General features: G+C 49.5%; 1 protein-coding gene across 6 annotated transcripts in view; it reads right to left on the bottom strand.

The window, feature by feature from the left end:
• Positions 1 to 15,000, bottom strand: part of iqsec2a (IQ motif and Sec7 domain ArfGEF 2a) — a 61,528-nt gene that overhangs the window by 10,607 nt on the left and 35,921 nt on the right. For 2 of the 6 annotated variants that reach the window (XM_081707405.1, XM_081707406.1), the window contains exons 1-5: positions 4,353 to 15,000; positions 3,274 to 3,474; positions 2,875 to 3,048; positions 830 to 1,959; positions 1 to 14 (exon numbers count right to left, since the gene is read on the bottom strand). The exon at positions 1 to 14 is cut by the window's left edge and continues 148 nt beyond it; the exon at positions 4,353 to 15,000 is cut by the window's right edge and continues 77 nt beyond it. In XM_081707405.1, coding sequence (XP_081563531.1) covers positions 1 to 14; positions 830 to 1,959; positions 2,875 to 3,048; positions 3,274 to 3,474; positions 4,353 to 5,234 — 2,401 coding nt within the window. In that variant the 5' untranslated portion in view covers positions 5,235 to 15,000. The remainder of the gene's footprint in view (positions 15 to 829; positions 1,960 to 2,874; positions 3,049 to 3,273; positions 3,475 to 4,352) is intronic. The other 4 variants (XM_081707408.1, XM_081707409.1, XM_035521873.2 and 1 more) reach the window with 4 other exon arrangements.

Below are 15,000 nucleotides of genomic sequence, written 5' to 3'. Positions count from 1 at the left end.
CCTTCTCTGGCTTCCTGAAGGACGAGGGGATGACGAGGAAGGAAAGAAAAACAGAGAGATAGATAGAGAGACAGAGAGAGAGAGAGAGAGAGAGAGAGAGAGAGAGAGAGAGAGAGAGGATGGATGTGTTCCGGTAATCAACAATGGCTCACTGTCCCATCACTCTGCCTCATACTCTTTTGCCCTTATAGCATCACTGGATGGAATCGAAGGACGCAGGATTGAATCGGGCGCCTGAGGTCAAAGGTGAGGATGGCCGGATGCGTGTGTCCCTGCCGCACTGCTATGGCCTTAGCCCTCATCCCCTGTCTCACTTCCTCTCCCTGTCTGGCCTGTTTTTTCATTAGCACCCAGCATTCCATTGTTGTAATGCTCCTGGCACCCTACACGCTGAAGGTCTCAAACCCGAAGTGCTCTAAGCTTCTATAAGACTAAACATGGCAATAATTCTACGGGAAAAAAAAAAAAGGAACATTTTTCAGTCCTTCTTAATGTGGGTTTTTGTTATTCATAAAATTCCGAAGGGGTGCGCTACATCTGTTCGCCGCGTTACAGCCGCTGGCCTGTACTTAACGAGCCCAGTTCATTTGGCTAAAGGGACTAACACAGGAACTACAGGGAATGTATGAGAGGGGGAGAGCACGTTGCTACATCGTATGGTGGGTAAACTGCAAAAACCTCGTGAGATCTTGCAGAAAAAAGTTACTGGACCAAGTTCCCTGAGCAGAGACCATTTTTAATGTATCATAACAAACAGCTGAGTTGAGTGAACCAACACCGGCTCTGCCATTGGTAAACCAAACTGGCGTCTGGTCTCCGGCGCGCTTACTTGTTAAAGAGGTTGAGTCCGATGCGGTACTGCCTCCTCTGCACCACGTCGTTGTTGAAGGCGGGCGAGTCCCAGCTGTGACGGCTCTCCCTCTGGTACGTCTGCTTGCCCAGCGGGGGGAGCGGCTCCCTCAGGCTGTCGCGTGACGATGAGCCCGAGCTGCAGTTGATGGTCTCGTTGGAGTTGGTGGTGGAGTTGAGCGAGTCGTTGTCGCCGTCGGACGGCTCCAAGCCGGCGGAGGGCAGGGGTGCGCAGGAGGAAGAGGAGAGAGGTGTGATCGGAGGCTGGGAAGGCAACGTCGGGATGGGCTCCGGGTACGGGTGGTGTAGGTGGGGGAGGGCCGGGTGGTGGTGGTGGTGGTGCAGCGGGTGGTGCATGTGCGGTGGAGGGTGCGGCGCGTGCTGGTGGTGCAGCAGCATGGCGTGGTGGGGCAGGTGGGTGGGCAGGGGCGAGGGGATGGGCCGGCCCACGGGGCGGGTCTGGCCCTGCGCTGTGCAGGTGCTGGCGGAGCGGGCGGCCGGGTTGTGTTTGAGCGTTCCCTGAGGCGAGGCTCCTCCCCCCGCCCCGCCCCCTCCGCCCGCCCCGCCCCCTCCGCCCGCCGGCTCCTGCTCGTAGAGCAGCTGCCGGCCGAGGGAGCCGCGGTCGGAGCGGTCACTCATGTCCACGGAGCTGTCGCTGGGCGGCTCGACGGTCAGTACGGGCAGGTGGGCGCCGCGCAGGCGGAAGTCGCGGCACTCCGTGCATGGCGTGCTGCGCCGGCTGGTGCTGCTACCTCTGCCCTCCGTCTCGCGGCTGTCCTCGCGGCTGCCCACGCCCGGGCCTGCGCCCATGCCCCAGTACTCCGTGTCTGTGCTGCTGGGGGCACGCTCGATGGACAGGGGTGAAGCTGGCATGCCGTCGTCCATGTACAGCGTCACGTCGCTGTAGGACGTGGCCGTGCTGTCCTCGTGCATGCCCCCCAGCATGGCCCCACCCCGGCCCCGCTCGGCCCCGCCCCCACGCCGTGACACCAACGACGCCTTGCTGCTCCACACACACTCGGTGAAGTCGTCGCCTGCGCCCTCCTGTGAGTCGCCGCGGCTTGACTGGCATGTCAGCGTGTCATCCATGGAGTCTGCTAGGGACGTCACCTGAGACACACACACACACACACACACACACACAAACACACACACACACACACACACACACACACACACAGGTAAGGCATAAGCATAGTCGTTCTAATCAGATTACTGGTCAGATCTTCTTCAATCATTTTAACATTTTTGAATACCATTAAGCATTCACATTTGAAGGAATGAATACATTAAAAACATTAATGAGTGAAGACATTATAAATAAAACTAAGGCCTTTCATTTTTACAAATCAGAAGCAGCATGGAAATACAGGAGCATGAAAATCTCTAAAGTTTCTAAAAATCTTGACATTGCAATGTTAAAATTTATTTTATTGTAAAATTTATTCTGAAATTCCTTCTGGAATGTCTAAGGGCCACTCATACAGGGCACAGAGCTAAAGCCAAGCAGGGTAACCAGACTGTCTGGGCAGTCAGTCGACAGGGGCCCAGTTCCATTCTGTCTGGCCCCTGGAATCTTCACTCACTGGAGCAGATGCCCTGTGCTCAACAGCACGCTTTTTTTTGGTCTGATTCTGGCAAATTCCTCTGTTTTGTTTCTTTCTTGTTTTTCTGGCCGCCTCCCACCAAAAGCAATCCAAAATGCATGGCTTTTTGTCTGAGTTATTGCACATGGCAACCGTTGCTATAGGACCAAGCAATGCAGTTGGTACCAGTCCGCAAAAGGCCTAAAGTTTTCCTGTTGATCTAATATGGTATACGGGTCAAATGGTGTCAGTGGAGCGTGGTGCATGGTCGCACACGAAATGACCGCTGGTTCTTCTGCAGGAACTTGCCCCTCGGGAGTCCTATAGTTATCACATCCGCACTCCATTTATCTCTTATTTAATCTGAGCCCTGATTTAATCTGAAGGTAACAGCCCGTGTTTAGGCCAATCTGTTTTATATCGGTCATATAATCTTTACTTGTTTGCTAAAGGCATCGTCCCTGCGGCTGTACTCTTCCTGGTCGGAATGCGAGGGCGAGCCGGCCTCCTGCTCGGTGGCCCCGGCGCCCGTCTGGCTGGCCACGCCCATGGTGGGTGGGTTTGCGGGGGTGTAACGCTGCTGCTGAGCCTGGGATTGGGTCTGGGACTGCACCTGAGAAGAGTGAACAGAGTACGTCACAGCACATCACGGTACCCCTCCCCACCCCCATTCGGGGGCAAATAGCCTCTCGACACGCGGTAACGGATATTAAGTGCAACAGAAGCTGTTTTGCGCAGGCCTGGCGAGGATTGTTGTCGGTTGTCAGACCTAAAACCCCTGTCCACGGTGATGAAAGAATCCCCTGCCGGGTTTGCGGGGGTAGCTGAGGTGTCGTACCTGCGGCTGACGCTCGTCGAAGGAGTACTGCATGCGCATGTTAGAGAGGATAATGCGCCGAGTCATGCGGCTTTCCGAGGCGGAGCTGCGCAGACGCTGGAAGTTCTTGTTCATGCGATACTGCCGGAAGGCTGTTTGGATGGTGCGGGCTGCTCTTCTGCTCAGCAAGGACCCACCATATTTCCGCTCTAACATCTCCACCTGGGGGAGAGATGGAGAGAGGTAGTACCCAGCCTGTAGGTGGAGGTGCACTGCCGTCAGTACCCCGCCTGAAGGTGGAAGTGCACTGCCTTTAGTATCCAGCCTGTAGGTGGAGGTGTGTTGCTACGTCTAACGACGTCTAACAGGCTTCATTTAAACTATAAACTGAAGTCACTTTAAAAAGATCATTGTAGACAGAACATTAAAATCATTTCTAGACTGGTTTATTTTTACATCTTCAGCACAGTAATTGACTGGTGTAAAGCTCTTGTGTGTTGAAAGGATGCTTTTGTTATATTTTAATGAAAATGATTTCTGTTAATCTGCACGTCATGTCATGAGTCATCCATTGTGTTGGCAAACAACCAGCCTCCTGTTATCGTAAACACTCACTGATTTTCACATAATTCTCTGTTGCTTTTGTTTTGCCCATAATCATGGCTGATGGAAGAAGGGTTGGCCAAAAGCCTGAAACACACACTGCTCATGTTACAGTATGAAACTGGTGGTTAGCCACAGCAGGCAGGAACCATGGTGGCGCTAAGTTTGAACTCACATTCACATTATGTTGTGTTATACTGAATAGCCTGCAGTAGATATTTAACGCCATATGTAATAGAACAGACAGCAATGTCATTTAGTTTGAATGATGTTCTAATTGCTTTGAATGCTTGAAAAAGGTTACCTGAAATGTAAAATGTAATTTGAATTTACAGCCAAATCTAGTAAGAGATTTCACATAAAGAGTTAGGAAGTGTGTGTCTGAACACACACTCACAGACAGGCACACACGCACACACACACACACACACACACACACACACACACACACACACACACACACACACATGCACACACACACACACACACACACACACCTTCTTGTCCTGCAGGTCTGTGGAGAGCTCATAGCTGTCTGACAGCGCTTTACAGCGTTTGTTCTCCTCCTCTTCCTGTTTGCGCAGAGCCAGGCTGGCGGGCTGGTGGCGCGTGCGCTGGGCCCAGGCAAGGCTCGCCGGGCTCGAGGGGGCCACGGGGGGCCCCTGAGGGCCTGGAGGCTCTCCACTAGGCTTCCCGTACCGGTCCAAGCCCCCCAAGTAGGGGCCCTGGCTGCAGGAGCTGTCGGAGAAACTACCCGTGTCCCCGCAGTGAGGGTCTCCCTCCACACTGAGACAGAGGGAGAGAAAGGGAGACAGAGGGAGAAAAAGGGAGACAGAGGGAGAGAAAGGGAGACAGAGGGAGAGAAAGGGAGAGAAAGGGAGACAGAGGGAGAGAAAGGGAGACAGAGGGAGAGGGCGATACAGAGAAAGAGAGCATGAAGGCCTACACGCAGCCTCAAACGAAGCCTCTCTGAGCTGACCTGAGCAAAGGAGGTTAGCAACAAGACCGAAGAGAGAGAGAGAGGGAGAGAGCACGTGGTTGTCGCCTCCCAGTGCTGTCGCCACGCCGACGACAAGACCAAAACATCCCCGCGGGACGAGCGCCGAAGGTAAGGCCATATCAACACGCCAACATAACACCGGTCCTGCAAACAGCCATGTGCAGCCACTGCCCTGCTTAGGAGTGGAGGAAGCTAGGACCTGGACGAGGAGGTAGGGAGAGCAGGATGTGAAAGAGGAGCGCAGGGTCGATGGAGTGAGCGAGGGAAAGGGACAGAGGACGGGAGGAGGAGGAGGAGAGGAAAGAGCGGGAAAAAAAACAAAACAAAACAATAAGAGCCATGTGTGCCACTCTGTCATGTGATAGATGCCAGGAACCATGGGTAGCGACAGCTTTGCGGCGCTGAGTCACCCGATGATGAGTCAGAAAAAATAAGAGCGCAGGAGGAAAAGAGAGAGAGGCAGACAGAGAGGAAGGGAAGAGAGGGAGAGATAGAGCGTCAAGGAAGAGTGGAAAAATCACCCCGCTGTACCATCAGCCCCTGGTGTTCTCGGCCCTGTGGGGGGGGTACTATTGCTCGAGTGCTTCACCCTCTGACTAGCACTTCCTTTCATCATAACACACCCACTCTACTCACTCCACTATCACAGTGACCACAACACGTGCATCACAGTATGCACGCGCACACGCGCACACACACACACACACACACACACACACACACACACACACACACACACACAGAGGCAAGAATGTATAGCAGCTTGCTGTTGACCCTCCACAGACACAAGCCTACTGTTATACTCACATGTAGGCTCGGGCCCTATGGGGGAGTTTCCTCTTCCGGTGGAACCACATGGCTCAGGACAAACACACACACACACACACACACACACAGAGTCTCGGCTACCTCTGTGGCTCAGCTTGCCGATCACAGCAGGCTGTGTTCAACATGTTCGAGGCTGTAAAGAGCTCCGGCACTGTTCTGGGATCAGGTTGACCACGGCATACAAAATCTCCGAGCGACTGCAGTGGGCTCCTGTCACTGTCGTGAAACGGGAACCCAGTTAACGCCTCCAGTTTCGCTCACTCGCTCCACACCTCACGGCTCTGGTAACGCACACGGACGAGACCTCATCCCAGCTTCCTTCACCCCCGCTCTACCTCTGCCCTCTGCCTGTCTCTCTCTTCCTCTCCTTCGCATTCACTCTCTCAGCACAACAAATCTCTCTTCACAACATGGGCTTGGTAACCACCAACACAGAAACATAGCACTGGTAACCACAAACAAAGCGTAAAAGGACTAACCCAGTGACAGGAAAGAGCAAGAAAGTGCTTCTATAGCAGCTGAAGTCTATTGAAGTTTAGCCTCACTAGATGCCCACTACTGAATTACAGTAGACATGCATGTTGGTAGCACACAAACTCATCAGCTCCGCCCTTCAAATCACATGACCCCCTTATTTTGCTCTACCTTTACCTGTATGTCTGTATTTGAGCAGGCAAGCATAAGTGTGTGAAGCCATGATGCCCATGTAGAGAGTGAAGAAATACCCCACCCAGGACTGCATGTGCATATATGTGCTTGTTTGTATATGTGAGTGTAAGTGTGTGTGTGTGAGCAAAGACTCGAATGCTTGTGCACTGGACCCTCCCCTTAGAACAGTGGAGGCTCAGAGACACACGCACAGACGCGTACAGACACACGCCCAGATGCACACCGCCCACAGATGAGAACTACATCAAGCCCACACCCCACCAGAGCCGTGAAAACACACTCCCCTTCTGAATCACCTGATCCTATTGTGAGGTAATGGCTACAGTGCGCACGTGGTATGCAGCACGTATGTGTGAGACAGAACACTGAATCAGAAAAAGCACTGTCACTTATTCCATCAAACATTCGCTGTCATGTTCAGGCCATTTTTTAAAAGATACTAATGAATGTATGATGCAATATCAATGCATATTCCCACGAAAAGCATTCCCAGAACTCCGGCTTCACTCCAAAGCACATGCAGACGACCCAGTAATCTTCGCCCAGCGTCTTTCGCCATCCTGTCATGCCCTTGCATGGAGGTTTCTGCCCGTGGCCATTACCGTGCCCGTGATGACCCCAGCGCCAGCGCCGACCCCCGGCTGGACTTCACCGACATTAAGAGACACAGGGTAGAACAGTGTGAAGCATCTGCTATGGAATGACACTGGAAAAAGACATTTCCCAAAACGACTCGATGAGGCAAATTATTCCAATACTTAAGCAGAGGTCTCTAATATCCACTTCCAACTGTCAGCTGACAAATAGGCAGTTTGGTAGCATAATGACTCTCTAATTGCCTTAAATTATCACTACAGAATAAAATGCCTGTTCCCTTACTGATTTATTGAGATCAGTCAAAGGTCATTATACACATAGCAGGTAGTGTCTGTGGGTACGTGTGTGCGCGCGTGCGTGTGCGCGTGTGTGTGTGTGTGTGTGTGTGAGAGAGTAACTGCTGGTGAGACAGAAAGAAAAAACGAGTCAGTAGTAGCTATTTTCATGAGGACATGGTTGGTCAGCATTGGCTATATTTAATGATCCTCTGTAGGGAACTGGAGGGCTGTTCATTTAAAAGCTAAGCTGGAGGCTGACAGAGATCACATGCCTCGTTAACCCATCACTGAACCCAGACTGAGGACAAACCCTCACTCACCTGCACCTGCTCTATACATCTGTAATCAAAATGAACGGACTGCCTTTAGTGAGTCCATTAAAAGAAGGAGAAGAAGCAGTAGAAAAGTGTGTGCTACTGTGCTAGTGACGATCTGTTTCACTGTGCTACTCACTCTGCTACTGAAGATGTTTCACTGTGCTGCTCAAGATCTGATTCACTCTGCTACTCACTGTGCTACTGAAGATCTGTTTCACTGTGCCACTCACTGTTCTACTGAAGATCTGTTTCACTGTGCTACTCACTCTACTACTGAAGATCTGTTTTACTGTGCTACTCACTCTACTACTGAAGATCTGTTTTACTGTGCTACTCACTGTGCTACTGAAGATCTGTTTCACTGTGCTACTCACTCTACTACTGAAGATCTGTTTTACTGTGCTACTCGCTGTGCTACTCAAGATGTTTCAGTCTGCTACTCACTGTGCTACTGAAGATCTGTTTCACTCACTGTTCTACTGAAGATATTTTTCACTGTGCTACTCACTGTGCTACTGATGATCTGTTTCAGTGTTCTACTCACTGTGCTACTCAAGATGTGTTTCACTGTGCTACTCACTGCGCTACTCAAGATCTGTTTCACTGTGCTACTCACTGTGCTACTGACGATCTGTTTAACTGTGCTACTCACTGCACTACTGAAGATCTGTTTCACTGTTCTACTCACTGTGCTACTCAAGATGGTTCATGGTGCTACTCACTGCACTATTCAAGATCTGTTTTACTGTGCTACTCACTGTGCTACTGAAGATCTGTTTAACTGTGCTACTCACTGCACTACTGAAGATCTGTTTCACTGTTCTACTCACTGTGCTACTCAAGATGTTTCATGGTGCTACTCATTGTGCTACTCAAGATCTGTTTCACTGTGCTACTCACTGCGCTACTGAAGACCTGTTTCACTGTGCTACTCACTGCGCTTCTGAAGACCTGTTTCACTGTGCTACTCACTGCGCTTCTGAAGACCTGTTTCACTGTGCTACTCACTGCGCTTCTGAAGACCTGTTTCACTGTGCTACTCACTGCGCTTCTGAAGACCTGTTTCACTGTGCTACTCACTGCACTTCTGAAGACCTGTTTCACTGTGCTAGTGTTAACAGTAGCATCGCAGCTGAGTGTATGGTGAGTTAATCGTTCCATTCATGGTCAGAATGTTTACCTGGCTGGCCCTGCATGCTGTGGCTGTGTGTGCTTGTTCTTAGGCTCTTACCTTCCCTTACATCAGAAGATATGAATTCTGAGGCTTTGTTCGTATTGTCTGTCAAATCAAGAAGGTTCCAGGAATGCTTCTAGAAAATTCTCCCTCTATAATCGTTTACAATCGGATAATTTCCTTATAGCAGATGTGCACCAAAGTTGAAGAAACAGTCCTCTTTACCAAAGTTGATGCCAACTGCTCTGCCCTTTTCCACAACTGAAAGAATTCCAGCTACGGATGTGCTTAGAGAAGAACGCTGGACTGGGAAACATAGCGAGTCAGATATGAACACTGTACTTACATTTAAGGCCAAAACATCTTTGCTCTAAATTAATGTGCGACAGTTTCTTTTTGTAATAGTACGTATTAGGGGAATGAGAAAGCAAAAAAAGGTTCTCTTACTTATTCTGTATTAAAAAATCTAAATATCAGCATATGTTTTTACATGATCCATACCAGTCGTGTATTATGCATTCCGGTTTTAATAATTCAAACACCAGCAGACATATTGGTACCCAGAAGGACTTTGGTCTGGTCCTGATATCGGTTGTAGAAATCCCATAATGTAAGAAAATAGTCAACAAAATATTGATGAGTTCCTAAATACATTTCGCTGCAGTGTGTTATGCTCCTGAGAAAATTAATATTGATCTGTTATGGAAGCAAAAGAACGGAATTTGTCTTCTGACAGGTGACTAGGCATCTGCGCTCAGTTAGCGAGAGAAGGAGAGAGAGAGAGCGACAGAACAAGAGATAGAGAGAGTGAGTGAGGGAACAAGAGCCAGAAAGTTAGCCAGAGAGAGAGAGAGAGAGAGAGAGAGAAAGAGGAATTGATCTTGGAGGGTTTATTGAATTCTGTCTTCAGATAGCTCAGTGTAAATCTATGTACCAATTAATGTGTGTCAGTGGCATCCCATGTAATAACTCAGAAACAATACACAAAACCAACCAGCCATGCAATGCACACCACTGCAACCAGTACTAGAGGCCACCGGGACAGCTGCTTATTGGGTTAGCATCCTTATATGGTGGGCCATTCCAAGCCCTGGCAGCCGACACTATGGAGCCCATCGACGGTGCATCAACAGAGAACATTCAGTGTAATAATCAAATAACAAAGAAAGCCATGCATGCAATGTGTCTGCAATCCTGTTCATTCTGTCCCATGGCCATGAAGCAGTGGGTGTCATAGCTGGAGAGATCCCAGAGAGATGTCAAACAGTGGTTACCCATCTGGTGTACCAGCTGAATGAATCAGGGAAATCGATTTTAACAAAAACAAACAAACAACAACACAAAAAATAGGTTAGTAAAGGAAAATGAGAGATAAGACCTCCCCCTCTCTCTGCCTCGGGGCACAGGTTCCTCTGGCTAGGAAGTGCAGTCTTAGCTTTAATCGGCTTCCCTCTGTGCCGGCTGACGTGTGCACGTGTGCACATGCACGTGCTGGCACGTGAGTGTATGAGGATGCCAACTGATCAGTGAACCTACTGCCATGGCCATGTGCATGCTTGTGTACCTGTGTAGGAGAGCTTGTGTGTGTGTGTGTGTGTGTGTGTGTGTGTTTGAACATATGGGCCTGCCAGTGCGTGTGCACATGTGTATAGGGGGCCTATTGTGATGGTGTCTGCCTTAATAAAGAACACGCTTAATTGTAACTCCTTAATCATGCTGGGCACCATATGGTTTCATCTAACACTTAAAAAGGAACGGTAACCTGTCTGAGTCATTGGGGTGTTTATTTGAGGATCCTTTGATTCTGTGTGTGTGTGTAAGTGTGGGTGTGTGTGTGCGCCTGTGTAATCACACCAGGCAGTGCGAGAAAGCCGGGTATTGTGCAGACTCAGACTCCGTCACAGGTAAAAACGGAGGCAAAGCGTGAAAGCATCGGCGCGGCTTATTATAGATCCGAGGACAGAAGGCGCGGCGCACGTGAGCACCACGCAGCTGCTCCCCGCGCGGACGCTGTAAGGCGCACTACATGCCCTGGAGAAAGCGGGCCCGGATCCGGCTTGGACCGGCCACAGCACGGTAGCGCAGCGATAAGTGGATCAGGGCAGGCAAAAGAGCTGTGTGGGCATCAGTGAAGAGAGAGAGAGAGGAAGACTGGAGCAGGGAGATGAAGGCATGGAAGAGATACTGGGAGATACTGGGAGATACTGGGAGATACTGGGAGAGGAGAGAACGAACACGACTCAGCAAATAACCCGTCACAGATATCTGAGTGTAGTGGATAAACAGAAAACGGAGAGAGAGAGAGAGAGAGAGAGAGAGAGAGAGAGATCAGGAAAAACGCAGAAGAAGAGAGATGTGGGTGTGGCCTCACTCCAGTACACAAAGACCATTCGACCGCTGCTATTGGCTAAAGCCCAGGATGGGCAGACAGGTGGCCAGGGCAGAATGAGCGGGGGATGCGTCATGGAGGGAGGGAGAGAGAGAGAGAGAGAGAGAGAGAAAGACAAAGAGAGAGAGTGAGGGAGAGAGAAAGAGAGAAGTGCATGCCAGAACAGGAGGGAAAAAATGGCTGGCCATGACTCCGGCATTTGCACACGTCCTTTCAAACAAAAGACACACAGCCTTAATGCAGCTTAGGAGCCTCAACAGCTTCCCCTGAAGAGACAACAACCACCATTTATATATATATATAAATATACGGGAGCAACACGGCGGAGCTGCAACACAGAGGAGCCGAAGTCTGAAAATGGCACATGGCACTGAATCACCACATTGTCCTCTGCAGCCTTTAGAAACAGCAGAGAGCTGTGCTGGCATCTGACCGAAACCCCCACTGAGAGCACGCACACAGTCTTGGCAGTGGAGGCCAGTCCTGCCCACATCTGTACCAGACAGAAAGAGAGAGAGAGCGAGAGAGAGAGAGAGAGAGAGAGAGAGAGAGAGAGAGAGAGAGAGAGAGAGAGAGAGAGAGAGCGCGAGAGAGAGAGAGAGAGAGAGAGAGAGAGAGGGGGCAGGCTGGGGTGCAGTGGAGGAGAGAGACCCTCTTTGCACTCCAGTTAAGCGGGCACAAAAAAGCTCTTTATTTCCTCGTCTTCCCTGGTGCTTGCCCGGTGCTAGCTCGGCCGCTCCCCTCGGGGCCGGTTCTGTGTGGAATCAGATTAAACCGGCTGAGGCAACCTGCTGCCTGAAACTTCCGTATGAACGCAGTTCATGAACAACATCGGTTAGAACTCATTCCCGTTCTGTGGGGGCCATGTCCGCGATCGACTGAACCCAGAACCTGACATCATGTCGCTAGCATGTTGCTAGAGTGTGGTTAAGCGCAACCGAGGGAGAGGTTCTCTAGACCCACTGACTCGGTCGTGCTTAAACACACGCTCTCTTTCGCTGGCTCCTTCACTCCGTGGCTGCTGCCAGAGTAGGACGGTCCCTTGAGCGAGTTTCTCAAAGGACCAGCGTTCAGTTAAAATGCTGAACGTTCTGCGGTTTGAGACCATAACCTCCCCCACCCCCAACCCAGTCACATCTGTGACGCCTTAACACTTAAAGCTCTTTCCGTTAAGGCCTCACAGGCTGTGTCTCACAGCCCCACCTGCTGACCGCTTCAGCATCTCCAGGAGAAGACTACCTTTCATTATCACTTGGTAGCACCATTTCCAACCACGGCTGTAGAATGGGTGTCTTTATTTAGGCAGACAGAAGATTTGTTGCTTGGTTCTCAGGTAGCGAAAGTGAAAAGAACAGCTTGTCTGAGATGGAATAACACCATGGAGTCACAGAGAAAAAATACTCGATAATATGCAGTCCTGAAACTAGTGGTGTTTGAGACCACTCTTGAGATCACACTGAGAAATTACTTGGACTTGTCATCGACTTTTTTATTTAGTCTCAGACAACTGGAAAAAGGAATTACTTCCCAAGACCAGCCAATGCCATGAAAAATCTAAACCATCAACAAACACTGTGGGAATCATGGAAAAAAAGTGCAGGAATCCCTACTGATGTGGTTGTTGTTGCAATAACTTAAAGATAATCACAGTTGCAGGAACTTTAAACGAAGGTTTGTTTGCCAAAATTCATGTCCAGTTATGAGATATTGCCAAAGCAAAAAGATGCCTTGAAGGTGTGGCTTTGTTGTTACTTTTGGCATTTCTACCTTATTCATTTGTTAGGTTCAAAAGATAAAGATGAAAACTGAACGCTGATAACCTGTCTTCAATTCATAGCTGGAATCGGAAAACAGACTCATGACCTTAAATTGAACTCTAATTTTTTGGTCTTGATCTTGAGCTGAACTTGACTACCTAATCCCAGTTATGGTCTTGGCCTTTTTTTTGGGTCTTGCTCTTGACTCAGACATAATTAACGAAGGTCTTGGTAGTGACTCAGTCTTGCCTGCGGAGACGTCAAGATATGCTGCAAGACACACATGTAAAAACACACCACCTGTATGCTGAGAGCTGCTATTTCATAAGAGAGTGGCTGTGCTGCCGGTGCCATTGGGACTCACAAATAGTGGAGGTTTAGCACAAAACATGCAGGGTTCTCATTCGGGTGAACCACTGATATCATGTGGCGAACACCTGCACACGAACGGAAGAGGACACCGTTAGCTTTTATAGAGATAACCTACGTCTACTTAAAACATGTTGTATTACAGTCACCGCAGGTCTCTGAGATCATCTCGTTGCTGCAGAGTGCAACATGAAAGTGACATCCTACGCCATAAATCCTTTCTAAAGTTGTTGCATGGTGCACTTCAGGAGCACACAATGACAAGGTAGATCTGCGAAGCCTGAAACACGTCTTGGCAGCCTACCAGTCTGCCTTGCTTGCCTCTCTCCTTCTCTCTCTCTCTCTCTCTCTCTCTCTCTCTCTCTCTCTCTCTCTCTGTGTGTTATAATTCACAGCAGCCTGTAAAAAACAGAAATGAAACACTTTTTCCAGTTTGATCTCAGCTTCACTGCTAGAGACTAGCAGACGTTTGTCAGCGGACCCCCTACTAGGAAGAACAGAAAGAGAGAATGGAAAGGTGAGAGAGAGGAAAAGAGAGAGAATGTGCAGGAGAGACACACAGAGAGAGGCAAAGTGAGAGAGAAACTGAAAGGTCCAGTGAGACAGACAGACAGACAGACAGACAGACAGATTCTCCAGAATGGCATGTTCAGTATGTATTCTGTATATATTCAGTATGTATTCTGTCTTTATTCTCAGTGGCATACAATCCTGCAACATTCTAGCCCTGAAGAACATCGTAAGCCTGCTCCGACAGCGACAGCAAAGTTAGAAACAGACCTCGGAGAAAAAGAGAAGAAACTACAAAACAGCACAGCATGTGGGCATGAATCATAAGCAAACATCACGTGGGCTTCGGTATCATTATAACGTGCCATTAAAGTTCTCCCTCGTAGTGCTCAGAATGGCACAGACATAACATACAGTCAGATCACATAATGGTCATGTTTCCTTCCACTGCATGGATTCATCATGGCAAGGCTAGATGTCCACCATGCAATAGTTCTCCCAGCAAAAACACATCCAATGGCGAATATAGCCAGAGTGAGGTCATTCCATACCTGCCTCAATTATACCGACAGAAATGTCCAGAACGCGGCCTATAATTAAAGGGAACGGTTAGCCTTTCCTGTTAAACTGGCCCCAATGGTGGTAATCATTGCGTCTCTCCTATAGCGCTCCTATGACGATGTCAGTTCCACTGAGGCAACGCACAGGACCTGCTAACACGGTTTCACTTGTTTTGCAATCTGTACACAAGCGCCACAGTGACCGATTTCCTTTTCCAAACCTTACGATACCACTTCTGTACAAAGAAATGTTCGTGAACACGACCTTTCGTTGATTTGAATCAGCTCTGGTGGCTTGATATCAAACCTCAAAATAAACCTGATAAAACAGACCTGGCTGACAACCTTGCCAACTGATAAAACCTGAATCGATACCCAACGCGCTTACCAGTACACCAGCTTGTTGTGCAGAATCGCCGGAGTCTTATCCGACGCGCAATTGATGCACCACATCGTTGCCAGCCCACATACAAGTGCGTAATCGCTACAACACTTCTGCGTTCATCCGTCCTGAGCGTCGGCTGCGATCACCGCCGGGTACGGACACGAGAATCAAAGGCGCGGTTTGTGACTGAAGTCCCGTCACTAGCGAAGCAGTGATGAGAAACGTCGAGCCCCGCAACTTCTCGTCTCATCTTTTCCGCTCCTCTACGTCGCACCCCTCCTCTTCCTTCTGTCGTGCCTTTGAATCTCCAAC

Source organism: Electrophorus electricus, chromosome 25 (assembly GCF_041902795.1).
Source record: "Electrophorus electricus isolate QZ-2024a chromosome 25, ASM4190279v1, whole genome shotgun sequence".
NCBI classification, from domain to species: Eukaryota; Metazoa; Chordata; class Actinopteri; order Gymnotiformes; family Gymnotidae; genus Electrophorus; species Electrophorus electricus.
The sequence above is the reverse complement of the archived record's forward strand: the minus strand, read 5'-3'. Positions and strand labels throughout refer to the sequence as shown.